Source organism: Bison bison, unplaced genomic scaffold (assembly GCF_000754665.1).
Source record: "Bison bison bison isolate TAMUID 2011002044 unplaced genomic scaffold, Bison_UMD1.0 scf7180017864309, whole genome shotgun sequence".
NCBI lineage: Eukaryota > Metazoa > Chordata > Mammalia > Artiodactyla > Bovidae > Bison > Bison bison.
In genome coordinates this window covers 2,236,424-2,261,915 of record NW_011494881.1, presented here as the reverse complement: position 1 = coordinate 2,261,915, position 25,492 = coordinate 2,236,424, and the positions used below count along the sequence as shown (strand labels likewise).

The window sequence follows — 25,492 nt, the reverse complement described above, 5'->3', positions numbered from 1 at the left end:
CACATGTATACCTGTGGTGGATTCATTTTGATATTTGGCAAAACTAATACAATTATGTAAAGTTTAAAAATTAAATAAAATTTAAAAAAATAAAAAAATAAAAAAAATAGCTCAAAAATAAAGAGAAAAATGGACTTATAAAAAATACATAAAACTATTTTTAATTAAAAAAAAAAAGAGATGGGGTGTGAAACGATTCTGCATCAAAATTTAGATGCATGGAGGGAGACACAGAGGGCATTTGAGTGGCCAGAGGAAAGCTGGAGAAGATCCTTTCAAGTGGGAATCAAATTAGTCCCTATTGCACATGAGTATTTCCTGGCGCAGAGCAAAATACTATGCTATTAGGATATGCAAAAGATAAGCTTTTAAGTTTTAAAATTTAATTTCTAAAATTATATATGTTCAATAAGGAAATGAGGAGTATAAAGAGAGCATAGGGACAAATGCCAACCCAAACGCTTAATGTTTGAGACTATGATATATGCATGCCATTTTATGCATGCATATATATATATAATTTTGTATAAATAAGTACATGTACATATGTATACATATTTATATGTTTATCTTTATATGTGGGTTCCCCATGGCTCAGGTGGTAAGAATTTGCCCGCAATGTGGGAGACCTAGGTTCGATCCCTGGGTCGGGAAGATCCCCTGGAGAAGGGAAAGGCTACCCACTCCAGTATTCTGGCCTGGAGAATTCCATGGACTCTAGTATAGTCCATGGGGTCCTGTGTCTGGAGTCAGACAGCCTGAGTTGAAATCCTGGCTCTACAACTTACTAGCTCTGTGACTGGGAAAATTACTTTCCTATGTTTCGTTTCCCTAATCTGCAAAATGGGAATGATGATAGTACCCACCTCATAGAGTTGCTGTGGGAATTGAAAGACATGCTATATTTAAGGTACTTAGAACAGTACCTGGCACACAATAGGTCTCAATAAATCTTAGCCATTAGTTATAATTATTTTATTTTATTTATTTGGTGTAGCTCACAGAATCCTAGTTCCCCAACCAGCGACTGAACCCAGGCCCATGGCAGTGAAAGCATGGAGTCCTAATTACGGGACTGCCAGAGAATTTCCTCATTGTTTTACATATACACACATATACACATATGTTACATAATTCCTTTTGAGTAAAACATTAAGATTTTATACCTCACACAATGCTGTGTAGCTTAGCTTTTTCTCATAGGATGTTTTATATAAAATTTCTCAGATTATTAAAAATCTACTACAAGAAGATTTTTTTAATGACTGCAAAATATGCCATCCTATAGCCCTATTACAATTAACTTTAACAATATCCTATTACTAGGCACCCAGGTTTTTGTTTAAAATGTATAACTTTTTATTCATTGAACCTTCTTATAACTAAATCCATTCCCTACCTTCAATTACCCTCTTAGCCAAATTCCTATAATTGAAATGGTTGGATTGAAAAGTATGAAAAAAATTAAAGGATTTATATATTTTGTTGTTGTTGTTCAGTCGCTAAGTCGTGTCTGACTCTCTGTGACCCCGTGGGGTATAGCACGCTAAGCTCCTCTGTCCTTTACTATCTCCTGGAGTTTGCTCAAACTCATGTCTATTGAGTAAATGATGCTAACTAACCATCTCATCCTTTGCCACCTCCTTCTCCTTTTGCCTTCAATCTTTCCCAGCATCAGGGTCTTTTCCAATGAGTTGACTCTTTGCATCAAGAGGCCAAAGTATTGGAGCTTTAGCATCAGTCTTCCAATGGATATTTAGGGTTGATTTCCTTTTGGATTGACTGGTTTGATCTCCTTGCTGTCCAAGGGACTCTCAAGAATCTTCTCTAGAACCATAATTTGAAAGCATCCATTCTTTGGTGCTCAGCTTGCTTTATGGTCCAACTGTCACATCTGTACATGACTACTGGAAAAATCATAGCTTTGAGTATATGGACCTTTGTCAGCAAAGTGATGTCTCTGCTTTTTAATATTCTGTCTACATTTATCATAGCTTTATATATGTATATCTCAATTGATTTATAGAAAATTTGCTAAAATTTGCTAAAAATGTTAAAAGAACATTTAAATTCTTCACAGGAAAGCACAGGTGAGTTCATTTCCTTGTACCCTCAGTGACACTGGTTATAATAATTCACGGATGTTTTGACTTTTTGATTATGAGTAAAGTTGATATTTATTGTATATTTATTGGCCAGTAGAATAGACAGTTTTCCAGATCATTGGACATTGTGTCAGAAACGCAAAATTCAGTGGACTTTGACATGAAGGGCCTCAGTTGTCCATGAGCTGCACTTGGCACCAGGAACATGGGGTGGTGATGCCAGGAGATAAATAGAATGTGCCCAAGACAAACTAAGCCACTTTATTGGTTAGTTTTCCCAGAACCAGCCCTACACAGAAGATCTGTAATTAATTCTGTGGTAGTAAAATATGAAAAGTAATGATAGACTGATATGCACTTTTCTTAACTTTTAAAAATTGGATAGGAATGAAATAAACAACAACAAACCCCCCAAACTCTCTACTTTTGATATATAGGTACAATTTTTATCCGTTTGTGCTATTAATTTCCCCAAGATAGATACATAAATATGTAATGTGTATAAAAATGTGTCTTGAAGGATTCTATCATCTTAGGGGAAAAGGAGAAAAAGTGTTTTTAAAATTTTATTATGTTATGTTTGGCTGCACTGGATCTTCGTTGCTTTTTGGGGTCTTTTTCCAGTTGCGGTGAGTGGAGTCTACTCTTTGTTGTGGTTCAAGGACTTCTCATTACTGTGGCTGCTCTTGTTGAGAAGCGCAGGCTCTGGGCATGTGGGCTTCAGTATTTGTGGCACACAGGCTCAGTAGTTGTGGTTCGAAGGCCCTAGGGCATGGGCTCAGAAGCTGTGGTACACCGGCTTAGTTGGTCTGAGGTATGTGGAATCTTCTCCAATCAGATATCGAATTGGCAGGCAGATTCTTATCCATTGCACCACCAGGAAAGTCCAGGAATAAAGGTTTCTTAAAAAATATTCTGTATTGATGGAAATCTTTTCAAAGAGAGTTTGTGAGTACTTATAAATTACTTGTTAATTAAAAAATGCTATTAGATTCTTTAAAATATTTAATATTTAAAAATTTTAAAATCTCAATTTTCTTTGTTTTATTAGCAGGTTATGGTGACAGGTAAAGGGAGCACCCAGGAAGAGGAAACATAACTCAAGTTCTTACTAGGGAATCTATCTCTTCCTGTTATTCCAAGGGTCTCCCAGAACATACTTAACAAGGAAGAGAACAGAGATATCAATCTGGGCTTTAAACATACTCATATCTAATACTGTCTTTGATTGTAAAAGTGAAGTTTTTTTTATGAGTTAATTAAGGATGACAATAGAGCTGATAAAAATATTTCTCCCATGATTCTTATGACAATATTGAACTGAACTGCTTGAGAATTTAATTCTCAAACGAGGTAATTTGCTATCATGAATTTGTGCATAGTAAATGTGGAACTTGTTAATAGGTCCTAAACCTGAAGAACTGGCCCATGTAAAACAGTGGTTAAGATGATGGGATTTGGGGATTTCCCTGGCAGTTCAGTGGTTAGGACTCCTCAATTTCATTTCATGGTTTGATCCTTGGTTGAGGAACTAAGATCCCACAAGCTGTACAGCCAGCCAAAAACCGAAAAGAATTATTGGATTTGAATTTCAACTGCTTAGTTAACAAAAAACTCAGCTTTTTTTCCAGTAACAAGTTAAATGAGTTCAAGGAACTTAACCACTGATGCTTAATTAATAGCTATTAAGTTCTTACTGTGATCAGGTTTTGTGTTAAGTGCTGGAGTTACATTATTCATGAAATGTAAAGATGAGGAAATCTAAGCACATGGAAATTATATAACTTGCCTACACTGACAGGGCAGAACTGGGATTTAAAACAAAGCAATCAGATAGTCGGACATGACTTAGCGACTAAACAACAACAAAAAGTCAGATACTAAGAGCCACGTAACCACTTTTGCATTCTGCTGTTGACATTACAATTATAATTAATAAAGCCAAGTCTTGATAATTCATGATAATAAGGATTAGATGGGTGAGTGAAACCCAATAAAATCATAGATGGCCCTCAAACCTCATTTTAGTTTGGGCGGAAATCTCTGTTTTTTCAGTCAAAATGTCTAACCAAACTGTTTACTGGTAACATAATGATCAAGTTTATCCTTTTTTTTTTCTAAATTGTGAAAATTTTTTTTCTTTCCAACTTTATGGAGATATAATTGACATACAGTACTGTAAGTTTGAAGTGATTACCACAAGTTTACTGAACATCCATCATCGATATAAATAACAAATAAAATAGAAAATTTTTCCTTGTGATGAGAACTCTTACGATTTACTCTTTTAACACCCTTCATATACTACACATAGTAGTGTTAATTATATGTATCATTTTTTACATCACTAATACTTATTTAACTGGAAATTTGTATCTTTTGACTACCTTTATTTAACCCCTCCATCCCCAATTGTGAAATTCTTTGTGTGTGTGTGAAATTCTTAATAAAAAAGAAAAGGACAAAAAAAGAAAGAACTTTATAATGGGTAATTTATAAACTGGACAATCATCTTGAATAACAGAGGTGGCTAAACATCCTTTGAAGAACTCAGGTGTGTAAACACACCTTTTATAAATTGTTAGGATAAACCTATATGACCACTTTTAATGTTTAAATATACTGAACTCATAGGTGTCTTGGGCCATCATCTGAATACAGTAGCAAGTTCAATTGTCATTACATACTACTATGTGAATAGGAATGTTTATTGGATACTTTCTGAATTTTGTGATTGAGAAAATAATTTCTTAGACTAAAAAGTCAAAATACAAATAGGAATCAAAATAAAAAGGTAAGTGTTCATGGTGGCTTTTTTTGGGAAGGACTGACACCCTACTTTTCCCTTTATGTCATTCAAGTTGGATTCTTCATTTTAAACATTAATTTCTGTTTTAGGTTGAACAAATCCTTGCAGAATTTAAGGTCAGGGCCCTGGAATGTCACCCTGACAAGCATCCTGAAAATTCCAAAGCTGGTAAGTATTGAATAATGGTTGCTTTTCGTGAAAAAGTATAGCATATAGACCTAAAAAGCCAGTGAATAGTAGCTTCATTTTATCTATTTATGTTCAAAATTATTCTTTCATTTAATGCCAAAGAGTGTTTTTGCACTATTGGATGGAGGCTGAAGAGGAAACCGGGTAGGGTCTTTTTTCTAATAGCAGTCATTTAACATTCATTTATCTTTCTGCTATAATGTGCTGCTTCACGGTTTACAATTTGTCCAGTTGGGACTTCCCTAGTGGTCCAGTGGTTAAGACTCCATGCTTCCAATGCAGAGGGTGTGGGTTTGATCCCTGGTTGGGGAACTAAGATCCCACATGCCAAAATAAATAAATAAAATAACAATAAGAATAAAAAAAGTGTGTCCAGTTTTATGCTTCCTTTCACCAATTTTTAAATGTTAACAGTGACTTCCATTTGTAACTAGGTGGTTATCTTAATGAGAACCTTGCTGTGTTTTCTTCTGAATAGGTCTGTATATATTATATAATAATATATTCATACATTTGTTTTTTCTTTAGCATATTTTAAATGTCATGACCATAAATTTATACGTAAATGCTTTTGTGTATCTCAGCTTGAAAAAATACAGACAAAACAATAATCCTTTCTTAACCTGTCTCCCTCCTGCTTCTTCTCTATCACTGTACTTCCCTTTAGAGCCAGTTTTCCTGAAAAAGAAGGTCATAGTTGGTATTGCTACTTCCCTTTCAGCCAGTTTTCAGTTTACCCCATTTTGACTTCCTCCTCACCTTTCTAGGAAATGGCTCTTGTAATAGTCACCAAGAACTTCTTGGCTGCCAACTCCTTTTAGTCCTTATCTTCCCTGAGCTCGCATCAGAATTTGAAACTGTTGATCATGCTCATCTTCTTGACACTCCTTTTTCTTAGCTACCAGGATATGCCCTTATGCTTTTCCTCCTACTTCTTGGGCTGCTCTTTCTGTCTCTTTTGTGACGTCTTCCCTTCTGTCCTAAGGTTCCCTTCTAAAATCTCTTCTGAGGACTTCCCTCGTGGTCCTGTGGTTAAGACTTGGCTTTCCAATGCATGGGGTATAGATTTGAGGCCTGACTGGGGAACTAAGATCCCATATCCCTTGCAGCCAAAAAAAGCAAAACATAAAACAGAAACAATATTGTAACACATTTAGTACAGACTTTAAAAATGGAACACATAAAAAATCTTTAAAAAAGTTTTAAACTCTCTTCTGGGCTTACTCCCCACTTTTTCTCTAGAATTTTGTTGAAGTCTGTGGTTTTCAATCATCAGTTATTTGTTGATGGCTTCCCATTTTATCCTTAACTCAGTTCTCATTCCTCAGTTTCAGACTGTGGCTTTGCTGCTTTTTGAAAATATCCTTTTGAGCACATTTCAATGTCACTCTGTCAAAAACTGGCCTCATTATTCATCCTTCTCTCACCTCTTATGTGCATGCTCAGTCGCTCAGTCGTGTCCATGTATGTACCACCCAGCTTAAAACTTCACCAATGCAGTTCAAGTCTTTTGTATATTCCTACCCTGATTTTATTCTCAGAGTAGGTAATACTATCTAAAACTTGATGACTATGGTTACTATATGTGTATACTATTGGTATATGTCTAGTATGTGTATACCTATGATTTTTTTTTTTTTGCCGTGTCTTGGAACATATGGGATCTTCCCTGGGCAGGGATTGAACCCTCACTCCTCTGTAGTGGAAGAGTGGAGTCTTAACCACTGGACCATCAGGGAAGTACTATATGTGATTTTTCTGTAAGGAAAATATGATTAAGACATGTCTGCTGCTGTTTAGTCACTAAGTTGTGTCCAACTCTTTGCAACCCCATGGAGTGTAGCCTGCCAGGCTCCTCTGCCCATGGGATGTCCCAGGCAAGAATACTGGAGTGGATTGCCATTTCCTTCTCCAGGAGATCTTCCTGACCCAGGGATTGAACCTGCATCTCCTGCATTAGCAGGCGGATTCTTTACCCTTGGAGCCACCAAGAAAGCCCATTAAGACTTATCTTTAACTCCACATTTCACAAATGGTAAAACTCAACTCCTTTTCATTAAAAAAAAAACAACTTCCCTTATCTTAAAGCTCTTAATTAATTTTCTCTAGAAACCACTGATCCCTTTGATTGTATAAATGGGTTATTTTCCAATGTTTAGAGTCATCTTTTGTTAGATACTTAACTATTACCATTGCACATTTGATTTTTCCCCTTTTTATTAAGACATAACTTACTTAAAGCAAATGTGAAAAAACCATAAGTATAAACTTGATAAATTTTTGTCTACATATAACCAGTTTAACCACTGCCCAGATGAAGACGTAGAACATTTCTACCACTCCAGGAAAAGTCCCTTTTCACGTCCCCTTCAGTGTCAGCACCCTTTCCCATTGTTGGATCTTTATCATCATGGATTAGTTTTGCCTAGTTTAAATTTTATATACATGGAATCATATGGTATGTACTCTTTTGTGAAGCTTCTTTTGCTTTACCTTATGTCTGTAATATTTACACCTTGATTGTACATGTAACAGTGGTTCATTCTTTGTCATTGCTGGGCCTTGAGGCATAAGCCCCTTCATGTTGTGCCCCTCCCCACATCTCCAGTCTCATTTTCTCTTCACCACCATGCTTACAATCCTATGTTTCAGCCACTCAGCACTACTTTGGCTCCTAGGGACATTCCTGGTGGTCCAGTGGTTAATAATCTGACTTCCAGTCTTATGGACTCTGTGGGAGAGGGAGAGGGTGGGAAGATTTGGGAGAATGACATTGAAACATGTATAATATCATATATGAAACGAGTTGCCAGTCCAGGTTCGATATACGATACTGGATGCTTGGGGCTGGTGCACTGGGATGACCCAGAGGGATGGTATGGGGAGGCAGGAGGGAGGAGGGTTCAGGATGGGGAACACATGTATACCTGTGGCGGATTCATTTCAATATTTGGCAAAACCAATACAATATTGTAAAGTTTAAAAAAAAAATTCCTGAAAAATTAAAAAAAAAAAAAAAGAATCTGATTTCCAATGCAGGGGACATGGGCTCAATCCCTGGTCGGGGAACTAAGATCCCACATGCCACAGAACAACTAAGCCCGAGTGCCTCAACTAGAGAGTCTGTGTGCTGCAAACCAAAGAGCCCACATGCTCTGGAGCCTGCATACCACAAATAAAGGGAAGCCCATGTGTCACAGTGAAGAGCCTGGGTACTGTAACTAAGACTCGACTCAGCCAAAAATAAATATTTTAAAATATCCCAGGATTTAAAGAATTATTTAAAAGAAAAAAAAAAAAAAAAGAACTACCTTGGCTCTTTAATGTATCCTGCTGTCTACTCTCTAAACCTTTATACTTATTGCTTTTTCTGCCTGGAACATTCCTGAGGCCTGCTTACCTCCCCGCCCTGCTTTTGATTGGCTGGGTCGTGCTCCCAAGTCAGGTCTCAGCTTGGCCATCACTTCCTCTGGGATTCATGTGTGCTCCAGCTACCCAGAGCCCCCTATACATATGTCAGGTGGCCGACTGTATATTATATTGTTAGCTTGTTAACTGTTTGCTTATTAGTTATACTGGAGGCTCTGTGAAGCTGGTCTTGCTTATCTCATTCAAAATGGTATGCCTTGCACCCAAAATAGTATGAACAGCACCTGCCATGGAGGACAGCTACTTTGTGCACAAACTTTCTTGAATGAGTGGAAGAATGAATTCATGAACATTTCTGTAGGAGACATATATTAGTTACCCTTCTAGAATTAATATTAAGATAGATATCCTAGCATAAAACTGTAAAAATTTGATAAACACTTAAAAAAATCACCACTACAGATTATTCTTTAACTGGGTTCTCTCCCAGTGAAGCATGGCGTTGAGTTGTTTTTCTGTCACGGCAAATGATTTCCATTAAGGATACATGATGAATCATTGTGCAGTCATTGCCATTCTAGTTGCCATAGTGATGGGAGTTTTCATGTACGGGTGTCTGAAGGTTTCTTGTTCAGAGAAACACTGGACTGTGTAAATACTGTTTAAAATGAAAAGATACACAGACATTAATATCTTCCTTTGTCAGGCTTGCAATAGATAGATGATTCAACCTTTGGATAGAAATTGTTTTCAAACATGTTCAAGCATCTGTTTACTTAATTTGGATGAACATGACTTCCTGAAAATTTAAGTCGTTCTTTACATACTTGCAGAAGGGTTAAGGTTACTGATAAAAATACTTTAAAATGTGAAACAAAAATTCACCCTGATGCTGGTTTTAGCTTGACTGAAATCCAGAATATATTGGACAGATTTTGAAACACATTTCATTAAGGTAAAAAGCTAAGCCTGTAGAGCAACTGCAGGTAGAAGAAATTAAACTTGTGTAATATGCCTTTTTGGCTTGCTAAATGTAGTCTCAACCATTGCCATTGAAATGACTGATTTGGTAGTATGATGGAGTAGTAGATAAGAACACAGGTCTGTCTGTCTGCATTGCTTCTAGCTCCTATTTATGAACTAGTTGATTTTTGGCAACCTCTTTGAGCCTCAGCATTCTCCTAGGCAGAATGGGAGACGGATAGCATATTATCACCTCTTCTGTCTCTTTGTGCTCAGTTGCTCAGTCGTGTCCAACTCTTTGTGACCCCATTGCCTGTAGCCCGCCAGGAGGCTCCTCTGTCCATGGGATTCTTCAGGCAAGAATACTGGAGTGGGTTGCCATGCCCTCCTCCAAGGGATCTTCCTGACCCAGGGATCAAACCTGAGTCTCCTGCATCTCCTGCCTTGACAGGCAGATTCTTTACCATTGCGCCACCTGGGAAGCCCATGTATCTGCTGTGAGGATTAGAGGTATTTTGCATGTGGGAAGAACTCAATGGATGTCGGCAATTATGATTCAGTGTACTTTTCTTTTCTATGAAGCACTGCAAGATAAAAATCTAACAAAATGGGACATTTTTTTGTAAATAAACATTAGCTATTTCTCTCATTAAAAAAAATCTAAACCTAAGGATTTTTGAGATCCTCCTTTTGCAGTAGGTGATGCAGGCAGGACTGGTCGTGCTATAGAAATTGAGTCACTGAGATCAAAAGCCACTGGTTGGTGCTCATGCCAGTCCTGTGTGTGTGTGTGTGTGTGTATGTGTGACAGCAGTGGTTTCAAGTCAACCCTTTATTAACTTCCCTTTGACCCTGAAGAGATTTCAGACTAACTTAAGGACCTGTGAAATGGTATTTTTGTTATTGATTTACAGGCTTCAGAGACATCTGAATATTTGAAGAAGGGAAACTCTTTGTCTTTTACTAATTGACATCTTTCAATGTCTCAATGTTTTCCTACTTTAAAAACTCTGTATTGCTTTTTTTTCCCCTTAGAATAAAAATAACATACAGTATTAAATAATGTTGAAAGTGAAAGTCTGCTCTTATCTCTCTTTGCCAGAGAAACACTGTTAACAGTGGATATATTTTCCTCCAGATTGTTTTCAAAGCATGTCCTGACTTCTTCTCATTATTATTTCTCAAGTAATTTTAAGTGGCCTACAGTTAAAATGTGGCTATTATAATAATATAATTTTTATTGTGAAATATGAATTAAGAGGACCTCTGTATTTTCAAAGCAGACCTGGAGTTAAATTGGAATGTTTCTTAAGTATTCCATCATCATTTTCTCGTATAAGCTTATAAAATGAAATCTCTCTTCCCAGAACTGGTACATGTTTATCTTGTATGATTCATTTGATTAGCTGGTATATTAAAGGACAAATATAAATCCAAGCACATTTTTTATTAAATGTGGTGAAGGTGTGGAACAAAGAAAAGGCCACCTAATAGGAAAGGTAAGGTCTCTTTTGCTTTCTGCTTATCATCTGCTGTTGAGGGATTGACATAAGAATAATTTCTTTCATTCCGGAAACTCTGAAAAATGAGGCCAACAATAATGTGCAAAGAGAAGGTGAATTGTAGATAAAAATGTAAATTTTTACAACCTCTGCTCTAGTAGTCACTGGTGTGTGCATCCATGGTAATAATTTAACGAGCTTTTTATTTCTGTTGGAAAAAGTGACATCTCATTTATACACTGGTACATTTACATTGTCGTCAGCAACAGGAAGGATTACTCACTCGAGCTGGCAGCTATTGCAAGATGTTTTTTATGTATTTGTTTTCCTTCGCTTTCAATAGCCCCACCTTTAGGATTTTCCTTTTAATTCATCGATTGCTACTACCTCCAGCGGTGATATCAAATATTTAATGATATATTAAGCACCTGTGCTGCCCAGCTTTGGACAGGGCCCAGGAGGAACCCTGCCATGCTGGGCAGTATCTCTGGTTGCTGAAGGAATAGTTGAAGTAGTGGTTTTGGGGGATGAGAGCTCAGGAACAGTAGCCCTTTACCAACTGGGGAACAGAAGTATTTCAGTAGTTTCACGATTGGGATGGTGGTACCATCAGTACTGACTGTACATTGTCCTAACGTCTTTTGTTTCAGAGGATATTGACTACTTCTCATGAGCTATTTTTAAGCACTGTCAGGATAATTTTAATTATTTTTCCCACTAACACTATTAAAAGGTGCCTAATTCACAAACTGTTTTAAGGGTATGTCACTTTTTTGGTGCTTGGAGCTCAGGTAACAGCATTCCATGAACATCTTTATATTCACATTCAAATTGGAAGCATTCGCTCATTCATTCATTGAACAAATACTTTTTGAGCACCTGCTACACTGCTTTAGTACAAGGGATGCAGCAGAAAACAAAAGTCTCTGCCCTCATGGAGTTTGTATGCTCATGGAGGATTATAAACAAATAACTGTACATAATGTCAGGGGGTAGGTGCCAGGAGGCTTCCCAGGTGGCATTAGAGGTAAAGGACCCCCCCTGCCATTGCAGGTTAGACATAAAAGATGCCGGTTCAATTCCTGGGTTGGGAAGATCCCCTGGAGGAGGAAATGGCAACCCACTCCAGTATTCCTGCCTGGAGAATCCCATGGACAAAGGAGCCTGGCAGGCTATAGTCCATAATGTTGCACAAAGTCAGACATGAGTGAAGTGACTTAGCACACACTCAGGTACCATGAAGAAAAGTAAAGCAGAGTGAGGGAGATAAAGGAATGGGGCTGATGGGGTGGGCAGCTATTTTATGTAGAAGGTTGGAGAAAACTCCATCAACAAGACAATACCCAAGCTGACATCTGGAAGAAGTAAGCTGTGTGAGTGCTTAGGGTAAAGTATTCTTGGCAGAAATGACAGCAAGTTCCAAGTCCTGGGGCTGCAGTGTGCTTCGTGTACTCAAGGAACATCAGGGCGGCTACTATGGCTGTAGCGAAGGAGATGGGAAAAGTAGGAGGAAATGAAGTTGGAGAAGGAAGAGAAGGCTAGAGAGCAGGCAGAGCATGCCAGACCTAATAGCCATGATGAGAATTTTCAGTTTAATTCCAACAAAAATGAAAAGTAAAAATGGAAGTGATTTTGAGTAGAAGAGTGATATTATGTGACTTCTTTTACTTTCTTTTTTCTTTAAGATCATTTAAAAAAATATTTAATTTTATTTATTTATTTGGCTGTGCTGGGTGTTAGACGCAGCACACAGGATCTTTAGTTGCAGCATGTGAACTCTTGGTTGTGGCATGTGGGATCTAGTTCCCTGGTCAGGGAATGATCCCAGCCTCCTCCATTGGGAATGTGGAGTTTTAGCCACAGACCACCAGTGAAGTCCTTCTTCCTTTTTTTTTCTCTCTTTTTTGGCCATGCTGTGTGGCTTGCAGAGTCTTAGTTGAACCCAGGCCCTCAGCTATGAAAGCGTAGAGTCCCAATAATCAGACTACCAGTGAATCCCCTATGTAAATTATTTTTGAAAAGACCACTCTGACTGCTGTGTAGAAGAAAAAGCAAGGCAAAGGCAGGGAGTTGAGCAGCTAATATAATCATCCAGCCAAGAGAGGATGGTGGCTTGGACTAGAGTGACGGCTGTGGAGGTAGGGGCAAGAGGTCAAAGCTTGGGGATAGTTTAAAGATATACTGACTCCACAGATAGAGTCAACAGGACTTGATGAATTAGAAATGAGATGTGAAAGAAAGAGAAGAATCAAGGATGACCCCAAGTGTAGAGGAAACTAGTGAAGTATTTCCTGAGTCCTCAAGCACAATCAATCTTACTTCTGTATTTCTCTTTAGCACACTGTATTGAAATGATTTGTGTGTATGTCTGCTTCCTTACTAGACTCTAAGTTTCTCAAGGGCACAACCTGCATCTTAGTGATGAATGCTGACATTTTCATTATCCTCAGAGATGAAGGAGAAAGTGGGGATTAGAGGGTAACATGTACTGTAGGAAAATGGAAGGGGCAGGAGGCAGGCAAGTGTAGCCTGGTGAGCACCAGCTGGGGAGCCTGGCAGGCTTGGGTTTGAATCGTGGCTCCATCACTTGTAGCTTAGGACAAGTCACGTTAACCTCCTTTAGCTTTAGACCATGTAAAATGTGAATAATACTAATATTAATAATATCCACTTGATAAGGTTGTTGTGAACAAGAAACTATACTCATCCTGCCCCTCTATGTAGTCACAGAGTAGTCACCAGAGTCCTGGTTTGAGTTCCAAGTCACACAGCAAATTCACACTGGCTATTTATTTTACATATGGGAGTGTGTATGTTTCCACGCTACTCACTCCATTCATCCCACCGTCTCCTTCCCCTGTCCCCTGAGGGTGTCCATAAGTCTGTTCTCTATGTTTGCACCTCCATTGCTGCTCTGCAAATAGGTTCCTCAGTACCATCTTTCTAGATTCCATGCTGCTGCTACTTAGTCGTGTCCGACTCTGTGCGACCCTATGGACTACAGCCTGCCAGGTTCCTCTGTCCATGGGATTCTCTAGGCAAGAGTACTGGAGTGGGTTGCCATGCCCTCCTCCAGGGAATTGTTCCAGACCCAGGGGTTGAACCTGGATCTCCTGCATTGCAGGCAGATTCTTTACTGCTTTCCAGTATCCTTGCCTGGAAAATTCCATGGACAGAGGAGCCTGGCGGGCTACAGTCTAGGGGGTCACAAAGATTCAGAGATGACTGAGTGGCTGAACACACACACACACACACACAGAAAAGACTGTAACTTATCCAATGTTTGTAAATGTCTATCCCATGAGATAAATTATATCTGTTGCTCATATCTGCATCATCAGCACCTGGGATAGCACCTGTCACATCACTGGAGCTCAGTAAAGGGAGTGGATAAACTGTGAGCCAGGTACTTTGCATACATTATCTCACTTGTCCTTACAGTACACTTTATAAATGAGGAAAAGAAAGCTTGATGAAGTGAATTGGCCCAAGGTTACATAGCTGGTAAATAACAGACACCTATTTCAGTGAGATCAGTTTGGGCGTTTAAAATAACTCCTCCAGGGCATGCTCATTTTTTGATTTGTTTTTCAGTGGAGACTTTTCAGAAACTGCAGAAGGCAAAGGACATTTTGACTAATGAAGCAAGTCGAGCCCGCTATGACCACTGGCGAAGGAGCCAGATGTCAATGTCATTCCAGCAGTGGGAAGCTTTGAGTGACTCGGTGAAAATGGTAGGTTTCTCTCTGGGATGAAGGGAATTTATGAAGCTCAGGCTGCCCTGGATTAGACTCACATAGTAGCTTAAAGGGGCTTCCCTGGTGGCTCAGATGGTAAAGAATCCGCCTGCAATGTGGGACACCTGGTTTCGATCCCTGGGTTGGGAAGATCCCCTGGAGGAGGGCATGGCAACCCACTCCAATATTCTTGCCTGGAGAATTCCCATAGACAGAGGAGCCTGGCAGGCTACAGTCCATGGGGTCGCAAAGAGTTGGATATGGCTGAGCAACTAAGCACAGCACACAGCACAGCAGCTTAAAGTATCAACAGACAAGAGGAGAGAGAAGACCAAGAAGCTGGTAGAATCTGGATACAATGCAGTATCCACAAAATCTTGTGAAAGGAAATTCAATACATCAGGGTCAGAAGAATCTCCGACTGTGCTTTTCAGTCTCTGGCTGTTTGTATATGTGTATGTAGATATGTATACATGTATATGTATATACATATGCTTCCTGTTAGCATCTACTGTTTGATACATTCTGATAACTGTGCTTCTCAAGTTGCTCATATAACACTGCTGAATTTTGAACCAATGCATATTCATATGCTCCATCTTTTTAGTTCATATGAGCCTGTTCTCTTCTCAAAGCTTAATAAAGTCAATAAAAACAGGACCTGATTAATCAAAGAAATCTGTACATTATTCCTGTTATTAATTTTGGTAAAAGAATTATTGGATAGATGCAGAGAGACTTTTAAAACCATCCTGTTATTTTCTATCATGCCATTAAAAAACCAAATATAAAATAATCTCTATAATTTTTATGTTATGTATTTATTTTGTTCTTCCATGGACCATTGTAGATTGCAGAGAGAATGTAATTTTAAAGGTTTCTACATTCTTAGGCATAATTTCCAGGATTTTTAAAATCTGCTTTATTTTTTTCCCTACAGGGATACTTTTCTATAACATGAAACTTAAAAATGGAGAAGTTACCTTATAAGGAAGTGTTCAGGGACATGTTAGAATAAGTGTATAAAGTGATTCACATCTCTTAAATTCTGGTTCTTCAGGTTTCTTCTTAATAGTTTTTATTTAAACAATACTTGATCAAATTATTTTTTCTCTGATATATGACCTGTACCAGTGAGGGAGGATCTTTGAAGTAATGGGGAAGAACAATGCAAAACTCTCAAAGTATATAGTTAAAGCCACTCTACATAACATATGAATGCTTTTCTTCATTTCATTTTAGAATGCAGTATATATTCATATGATTTGTTTACGGTTGGTTAATTATTTATGAAGGACTAACCATAAGACTGTTGAATATACATACAGAATAACTAGAGAGAATCTTTAAAAAAATAGTGACTTAGCTTCACATACTCAAAAATAGGATTTTTCTTCTGCATTGTGTATATCCAAAATTCCTTAACTCTGACTAAACATTGTTCTGCCACCTCTATATAACCGTATTTCTATTCTCTTGAGTATTACACACTGTAACTGCTACTGAATTAGTGACCCTTGCTATTTTAATGCCTTTCGATTTATAGTTCATTTTTCTTGATGATCCACTGAACTGTATTACTTAATTTTAACTGCTAATATCAAGTTAGTTGTGGATTTTTCAAAAAGTCTTCTCCAAGTCCCTGTTCTAATTTATATTGCAGATGTCTTTCCATTAAATACTAATGTCCTATCTCCAAACACATCATTTCTGCTTAGAATTTAGTTTAATTATGAACTGTTTGAGGGCTTACAATAATAACATTTCAGATCTTCAGTTCAGTTCAGTTCAGTCGCTCAGTCGTGTCTGACTCTTCGTGACCCCATGAATCACAGCATGCCAGGCCTCCCTGTCCATCACCAACTCCTGGAGTTCACTCAAACTCATGTCTATCGAGTCAGTGATGCCATCCAGCCATCTCATCCTCTGTCGTCCCCTTCTCCTCCTGCCCCCAATCCCTCCTAGCATCAGAGTCTTTTCCAATGAGTCAACTTACTGGCTGCATTATTGGTCTTGTCAGCAATGTTGAAATACTATGCTGGGCTAGCGTTTGGTCTGGGATTTATTTTTATTAGTAGTACAAAAATGATGAAATGCATATCTTTCCACTTTAAATCAGCAGTGATATTTTTCCTTGCACAGTCTTCTTTGTTTGGGCTCAACCATGCTGTTTCTGTATTTCTTCCTCAGTGAACTTTGAAATCCCTACACCAAGTTTCATGTGTTTTGTACCTCACTGGATAGACTTTCTTTTTTAAAAAAATTTTTATTTATTTATTTATTTTTGGCTGCACTGGTCTTTGTTGCTGTGTGTGGACTTTCTCTAGTTGTGGAGCACGGGCTTTGGGGCACACGGGCTTCAGTAGTTGAGGCACATGGGCTCAGTGACTGCGGCACACAAGTTTAGTTGCCATGTAGCACCTGCGATCTTTCTGGACCAGAAATTGAACTCGTGTCCTCTGCTTTGGCAGGCGGATTCTTGACCACTGCACCACTAGGGAAGTCCCAGATAGACTTTCTGTAACTTCCTTTCATTCCTTTCTGTTCTAATTCTCATAGTGATTTCTGCACGTGAAAACATCACAGCAGAAGTAAGGTTCTCTATAACATTTTAGTTGTCGTTTTTTGTGTGTGTGTGCATTTTTTAATCCATCCTTTCACACTCACTACTCTAGAGAAATTAAAACAATTGTCATACCTAGTTTTGTTCACCACCTATTAGATCACTACCATTGTGTAGATAAATATCATCATTAGGGTATTTGGACTAGATATACTACATATGCCATTCTGACAATAAAATGGTTATAATTCAGGACTTGAAATTTTAGGTGACATTTATCTGAAACACATCTGCATGTTTCCTTGCCCTAAGGACAAATCACAATGCACTTTTGCAGCATCACACAGGTTCCTAACATGAGAATCTTCTAGAGCAAATTCCTCACACAGCTTCAGGGATGATACATTTCTATCATTCAACGGTGATGAAACTCTAATTTGTATTTTTTCCCCCACTGCAAGTCCTTGTCACTTAACCAGCTATTGATTTTACTTTTTCCTTTTTAGAAGCTCCTCCTGATAGTTTAATTTGTAAAACTTTTGATAAATCAATCACCAAGAGGGAGGGGATGTATAGGTATGAATGGCTCTTTCATTTTTCTGTACAGTAGAAACGAACACAACATTGTAAAGCAACTATACAACTAAAAAAGTGTTCGATCAGGTCAATGAGTATGTTGGAAATTTAAGTCTAGATACGTAATATAGGTTTAAAAAAGGGAAATTTAAATCTAGATATGTAATGTTGGTTTAAAAAAGGGAATATGAAGTGGGGACTTCAGTAACTGTGGCCTTCAGATCTTGGAATAACTTGAAAACAGATACCTTTCCGGCTTAAAGAATCTTAGGGAAATCATTGCTATCTTGTTAAATGGTTTTACCCCAAGGAATCCACGGTATGAATGGTTCTTCCTCCAAAATGGCTTGAGGATGGTTCTGGGGAAAGGGTTACAGCGAAGCCACAGTGAAAATAAAATTCTGAGAAAAACATTCTCATAAGCTGTTAAAAATGTCCCATGCTGTATCAGTTACTACAAATGCTTTCAGAGTATTTACTATAGGTCAGTCATTAATCCTCACCCTGTCATCTAAGGCAGACTGTAGGCGCTTTTATTCTGAGAGAGAAGTACTGAGACAGAGAGTCAAGATATTGTATACAGGCCACCTAGCTGACCTGTGACACATACAGCTCACGTTTTCAGTTCTCTGAGCCCTGAAAGCTTGCATTTCTTACTCTCAGTCTTTCACTAAGTTTCTCAGTATCCTTTGCCCTCCACAGACAAAGCCACTGGCCAGCCTCCTCTATTCCTTGCACATGCAAAAAACCCAAGAAACTCAGCAAATAAAACAATAACAACAGACTCAACCCAACCAAACTAAAACTAGATTATATTTTACACCAGCTGAAGCCATTGCCTCTTTTTAAAATTAACACTTTTATTTTGAAATAAAACCTACAGAAAAATGCTCAACACCTGCATTTATAATTTAGCAAACAGTTGTGAAGTGTATACTTGTAACCTCTCCTCTCCCCAACACACATATTACTGGTACCCAGAAACTCCCTCCTTAATATATTTTGGCAATCATAACTCCATCTAATTTTTATTTTGTTAATTTTTTATTTTTGGCCACACCCTTTGGCATGCCATATCTTAATTCCCCAACCTGGGATCAAATTTGTGTCTCCTGCAATGGAAGTGCAAAGTCTTAACCACTGCACCACTGGGGAAGTCCTTAATTAAAATTTTAAAACCTAGTTGTACATATATATAGACTTGTCAGAGAAAATTTAGAAGACACCAAAATATAAAAAGAAAAAAAAAAAGACTTTATAATGCTGCCATGCCAAGATAACCCCATTAGTATTTTGATGCATTTCCTTCCAGTGTTTTCTGCCCATCATTTGTTAGTGTGAGAGCCAGTTACATTGAATGATGACTTTGCTTTATTGGTTCTTTCTTTGGGGAAGAGGAATTAGGATGATGCTCCTTTGCAGTTGAGGAGAGACAGGTTGAATGTGGAAAGAAGTGAGTTCTCTGGTTGGATCAAGGCAGAAGGCTTGAACATCGTTATGGTTTTAGGGTGTGCACAAGGCTATATTGCCCTCTAGTATGTATGTTTTATGTATGTGTATCTACATATATATTTATTTATCTATATTTGAATGTATCTTTGTACCTTTTAATTTAGTTGAGATCATCCATTTGTCATCATGTGTGTGCTCAGTCACTTCAGTCATGTCTGACTCTTTGTGGCCCCATGGATTGTAGCCCACCAAGCTCCTCTGTCCATGAGATTCTCCAGCAAGAGTCCTGGAGTGTGTTGTCATGCCCTTTTCCCAGCATCTTCCTGACCCGAGGATTGAACCTGCACCTCCTAAGTCTCCTGCATTGGCAGGCAGGCTCTTTACCACTAGCGTCATCTGGGAAGCCCATTTGTGATCATGTTGGCTGCTATTCATAAACACCATATTATTAGCATTTCTAAATTCTCTTAAAAAATGATGATGAACAGATTTATTTAAGATTCCAAGGAAGCATTTTACCAGTTTGTACTTTCCCTTTCTTCTGATGAGGTGCTTCTCCTGGTTCCTGTCTATGTGGTCAGTGTTAGTGCTCCTGAGACAAGTGGTAAGAAATTATGGTATCACTCTAAGTTCTGTAAGATGCTGATGATCCCTGCTGCTTCCCCGCCCCATCCCCCTCACGTTGCTTGGGTAAGCAAACATGGCCAAGTCCACATGTAATGGGCCACTGCCTCCCCATGTTGCTTTGTTCAAACTGGCAAATAAAGTGGTGCTCTGGGAAGGAGTTGGCAGCTGCAGTATTTTGAGAGAGTTCAGACTTCAGTGCATTGCAGATGAAAAGCCTGAAGTCCCTTGCATCATGGGATGTGTGTGTAGCAGAGGCAGTGGCCCCTTCTGTGAGTTTTGGCACAATTTTTAAATGTCACAACTTCTGAATTTATTCACTAAGCCTTGGACTTCAGAAAATCAATGTTTTTGTTTTGTGCTCTTGCTCTGCTTTTATTCTTTTTTTTTTTTTTTTTTTTAGCACAGGAAAACAATATCCTCATTATTAGGAAAATAATTTATTCTGTGGTTTTAATTTGCCCCAATACATGGCTTTTGGGTTTTTCTTGGGTTTCTAAGTAACAGAGGTTACTGTTCAGTAGTGCTTTAGGAACAGCATCCCACAGTATCAGATGAGATTTCAAGAAACAGTTATGTTTATTGTTTTGCTTATGCCACAGCTAATTATTCTACTTGAATATTCTTGATACAGCAAACTCTCTCTCTTTCTTACTCTGTATTCATCTATTCTGCCTTTAATTTATCTACTCATCCATCCAGTTTTAAGCATCTTAATAGGAAATACAGAGAGTTCCCTGAAAGTCCCAAGGTTAGGACTGGACACTTTCACTGCCATGGTCCAGCTTCAATCCCTGGCCAAGGAAATAAGATCTCAAAAGTCATGTAGCTCGGCCAAAAAAAAAAAAGAGAAGGAAATACATATGTGGGACATATGTGAAAAGGGTCCAAAAGTATGCATGGGTAAAAGTAATGGTTTCTTACCTTTGCTCCATTTGGAAGATCCATTTTTCATTTTTTCCTCACTCCTGACATCACCATCAGTAGCCCGAGCTAGGTTGGAAAAATTACACAGTTAAATTATTTGGCAAAGGACCACTATCAAGTATATTGGACACCATTCTAGGATATCAGGTATCTGGGGAGAGTTTTCAAGTGTTTTGAATCTTGTGTTTGTCTAAAAATATAAAAGTTTTAATATAGACGTCAATGAGGAAATGCCCAACATTTGATTTATGGTCCCTGATTTTTCTGAAACTGTAACTTAAAAAATAATAAAACACTTTTGTTTTTTAAAAAACAAACTAGTACAATAGGATATGTAATAAAAAGTGAGTCCATCTTTATTTCATACCTCAGTGCTACTTCCCTCTCCCAGAAAGCCACCATTGTAGTTTCTTGTGTTTTCTTTCAGAAACCTTCCATAATGTATACAGACACATTCCATAAAAAGTCTCCAGAATAATTCTATTAATGAATAGGAGGAAAGTGCAGTCACTCAGTCGTGTCCGACTCTTTGCGGCCCCATGGACTGTAGCCCTACCAGGCTTCTCCATCCATGGGATTTTCCAGGCAAGAGTACTGGAGTGGGGTGCCATCGCCTTCTCTGAGGGAAGTCCACAGTATCATTAGAAAAATCAAATGGAAAGATATTTTAAAAGTTCTAGTTATTTGATGGTAACTGGACTTGAAGTGAATTCTCTTAAAATTAGGACAGATATTTCACAATAAATATTGACTAATTTCCTGCTTTGTGCCATGAGTTTTCTTAAAGAAAACTCCTCCAAAACATGTATTCAGGTCAAGAAGCAACAGTTAGAACCAGACCTGGAACAACAGGATGGTTCAAAATTGGGAAAGGAGTACGTCAAAGCTATATTTGTTACCTGGCTTATTTAACTTATATGCAGAGTACATATTGTGAAATACCTGGCTGGATGGAGCACAAACTGGAATCAAGATTGCAGGGAGAAATATCAATAACCTCAGATATGTAGATGATACTACCCTTATGGCAGAAAGTGAAGAGGAACTCAAGAGCCTCTTGAAGGTGAAAGAGGAGAGTCAAAAAGCTGACTTAAAACTCAACATTCAAAAAACTAAGATCATGGATTCAGTCCCATCACCTTATGACAAATAGATGGTGAAACAATGAAAACAGTGACAGAATTTATTTTCTTGGGCTCCAAAATCACTGCAGATGGTAACTGCAGCCATGAAATTAAAAGATGCTTGCTTCTTGGAAGAAAAGCTATGACAAACCTAGACAGCATATTAAAAAGCAGAGACATTACTTTGCCAACAAATGTCCATAGGGTCAAACCAATGGTTTTTTCCAGTAGTCATGTATGGATGTGAGAGTTAGACTATAAAGAAAGCTGAGCACTGAAGAATTGATGCTTTTGAACTGTGGTGTTGGAGAGGACTCTTGAGAGTCCCATGGACTGCAAGGAGATCAAACCAGTCGATCCTAAAGGAAATCAACCCTGAATATTCATTGGAAGAACTGATACTGAAGATCCAATACTTTGGTCACTGATGTGAAGACCTGACTCATTAGAAAAGATCCTGATGCTGGGAAAGATTGAAGGCAGGAGGAGGAGGGGACGACAGAGGATGAGGTGGTTGGATGGCATCACTGACTCGATGGACATGAGTTCGAGTGAGCTCCAGGAGATGGAGAAGGACAGAGAAACCTGGCGTGCTGCAGTCCATGGGGTCGCAAAAAGTTGGACACGACTGAGTGACTGAACAACAACTGCTTGTGCCGTGAGTTTTCTTAAAGAGAAGATGTATAACCCAGAATTCTAATATTTGCCAGCTCTGCATTGATCATGGCTGGAAGGAAGGTCACAACAGTAGTAGGTTTAATCTCTGGCACGGCTCAAGGTACACAGTCCAGTTGTTTGTTTTTTGATAGTAAAATACACATAAAACCTACCATTTAACCATTTTAAAGTGTACAGTTCAGTGGCACTAAGTACATTCCCAATGATGTTCACCCACCATCACTATCTAGTTTGATATCTTTTTCATCACCCCAAAAGGAAACCCCTGTCCTTGTTAGCAATCATTTCCTATTCCCCTCTCACCCAGCCTCTGGTAACCACTAATCTGCTTTCTATCTGTATGAATTTGTCTATTCTGGAATTATATAAAATGTGGCTTTTTATGTTTGACTTCTTTTACTAAGCATAATATTTATAAGGTTTATCCATATTGTAGTATTTTCTTCCTTTCTTATGATCAAATAGTATTTCATTGCATGGATGTGCCACATTTTTGTTTATCCAATGAATTGATGGACATTTGGATTCTTTCCATGACTGCTATGAATATTTGTGTCTAAGTTTTTCTTTGAACACCTGTTTTCAATTCTTTATATCTAGGAACTGAATTTCTTGGACATATGGTAATTTTATGGCTAATTTTCTGGGTAAACATCATTATTTTAATTTATCTGATGCTGGTCCCTTTCCTTTATACTAGGATACAAATTTCTTCTCATAGTCTTAGTTTTCCAAATCAGTGAGGATTAATTGATTAATATCTGAATTAGTTGATTACTATCTGGCTAATAGTCAAGTCTAACATTTTGTTAATCGGCACTATAATAGTAGGTTAATTGTTACTACATATTGAACTTTAAATATAGAAACTATATAATATGGATATTATATTATACATCTGCTTTCAATTAATGTAGTCAATGCACTGGGCTGTCAGAGGAAAAAAGGATCTGATGTTGGAAGAATCTGACCAGACTCCTACTGACAAAATTGAAAATGAGGAACAGGATGAGCAAAAAGAGATAAAGAAAGAGGAGTTTGGTTCAACCACAGAGAAAATGGAGCAGAAAGAATCCAAATCTGTGGAGAAGTCATTCTCCCCACAAAATCCAGATTCTCCAGGTAAGTCATGTCATGTAGTTTGTAGAACAGCTGCTGCTACTGCTGCTAAGTCGCTTCAGTCATGTCTGACTCTGTGTGACCCCATAGACAGCAGCCCACGAGGCTCCTCTGTCCCTGGGATTCTCCAGGCAAGAACACTGGAGTGGGTTGCCATTTTCTTCTCCAATGCATGAAAGTGAAAAGTGAAAGTGAAGTCGCTCAGTCGTGTCCGACTCTTAGCGACCCCATGGACTACAGCCCACCAGGCTCCTCCATCCATGGGATTCTCCAGGCAAGAGTACTAGAGTAGGGTGCCATTGCCTTCTCCATTGTAGAACAGAGAAGGTCTGAAATTAAAAGGCCCATTTTATATCGTATGTATTCTCAACCTTTCCAATTACTTAGTAGTACCAACTATAAATGTTGTTTCGGCACCTTGAAAGATACTTAGCATCGACACAGAAACTAGATATATTCCTTAACACATTCCTTGCAAGCGAAAACTTGAGACATTTCTGGGATCATCTTCTGTTTTACTGAAATAACACTAGCTAGCTTGTGTTGGGTATATATGTATATATTTATTTATTTTAAAACTTTTAAAAAATTTTTTGATGTGGGACCATTTTTAAAGTCTTGATTGAATTTGTTACAATATTGCTTCTGTTTTATGTTTTGATTTTGTGGCCTTGAGGCATGTTGGATATTAGCTCCTCAACCAGAAACTGAACCCACACCCCCTACATTGGAAGGCAAAGTCTTAACCACTGGACCACCAGGGAAATCCCTGTGTTGGGTATTTACTGTGTGCAGTTCTTTATGTATATTACTTAAAGTCTATCATCTTACTTAATATTAATTTTACATGAGTTAATTTATTTAATCCTCATTACAAGTATTATTCTCATTTTACAGATGAGAAAACTGAAGCCTTGGGAGGCTGAATAATTTTCTCAAGGTTATCCAGCTTGTATGTGGCAGGGAAGGGGTCTGAGATGAGACAGTTTGGCTGCAGAGTCTGCATTCTAAGGCACTGCACTATCCTCAGAAGATACATTATCTGTAGGTAGCTCTGTAGACATCTGACCCACATATAGGTCCACTGAAGCAGGGTATTACAGAGGTTAAACTCTTGGCTCCTAAGCTAACCCACCTGGGTTCACATTCTGTGCTAAGTTGCTTCAGTTGTTGTCCACCTTTTTGTGATCCGACGGACTGTAGCCCTGTAGGCTCCTCTGTCCAGGGGATTCTCCAGGCAAGAATACTGGAGCGGGTTGCCATTTCCTCCTCCAGGGGATCTTCCCAACCCAGGGATCAAACCCAGGTCTCCTGCGTTGCAGGCAGATTCTATACTGTCTGAGCCATGAGAGAAGCCCCTAAAAATCCAGATGCACATGAAAGAGCTCAAGCAGCAAGGACCAAGTTGGGTGCCAGGTGGTGGTCCAAAGGCCCAGAGCCATGCATGCATCCAGAGGCCCAAAGTCCTTGGCTAGAGACACCGAAGGAGACCATTTCAGCTCACATTCTAGCTCTACCATTTATTATTTATATTACTTGGAATCAAGATTGCTGGGAGAACTATCGATAACCTCAGATATGCAGATGACACCACCCTATGGCAGAAAGTGAAGAACTAAAGAGCCTCTTGATGAAAGTGAAAGAGGAGAGTGAAAAAGTTGGCTTAAACTCAACATTCAGAAAACCAAGATCATGGCATCTGGTCCCATCACTTCATGGTAAATAGATGAGGAAACAGTGGAAACAGTGTCAGAC

General features: G+C 38.5%; 1 protein-coding gene across 1 annotated transcript in view; it reads left to right on the top strand.

Annotated features, from left to right (window-relative positions):
- DNAJC12 (DnaJ (Hsp40) homolog, subfamily C, member 12) overlaps positions 1–25,492 on the top strand; it is a 45,370-nt gene that overhangs the window by 13,826 nt on the left and 6,052 nt on the right. The window contains exons 3-5 of the mRNA XM_010852152.1: positions 5,004–5,082; positions 14,532–14,671; positions 23,536–23,740. Of these exons, the coding sequence (XP_010850454.1) occupies positions 5,004–5,082; positions 14,532–14,671; positions 23,536–23,740 (424 nt within the window). The remainder of the gene's footprint in view (positions 1–5,003; positions 5,083–14,531; positions 14,672–23,535; positions 23,741–25,492) is intronic.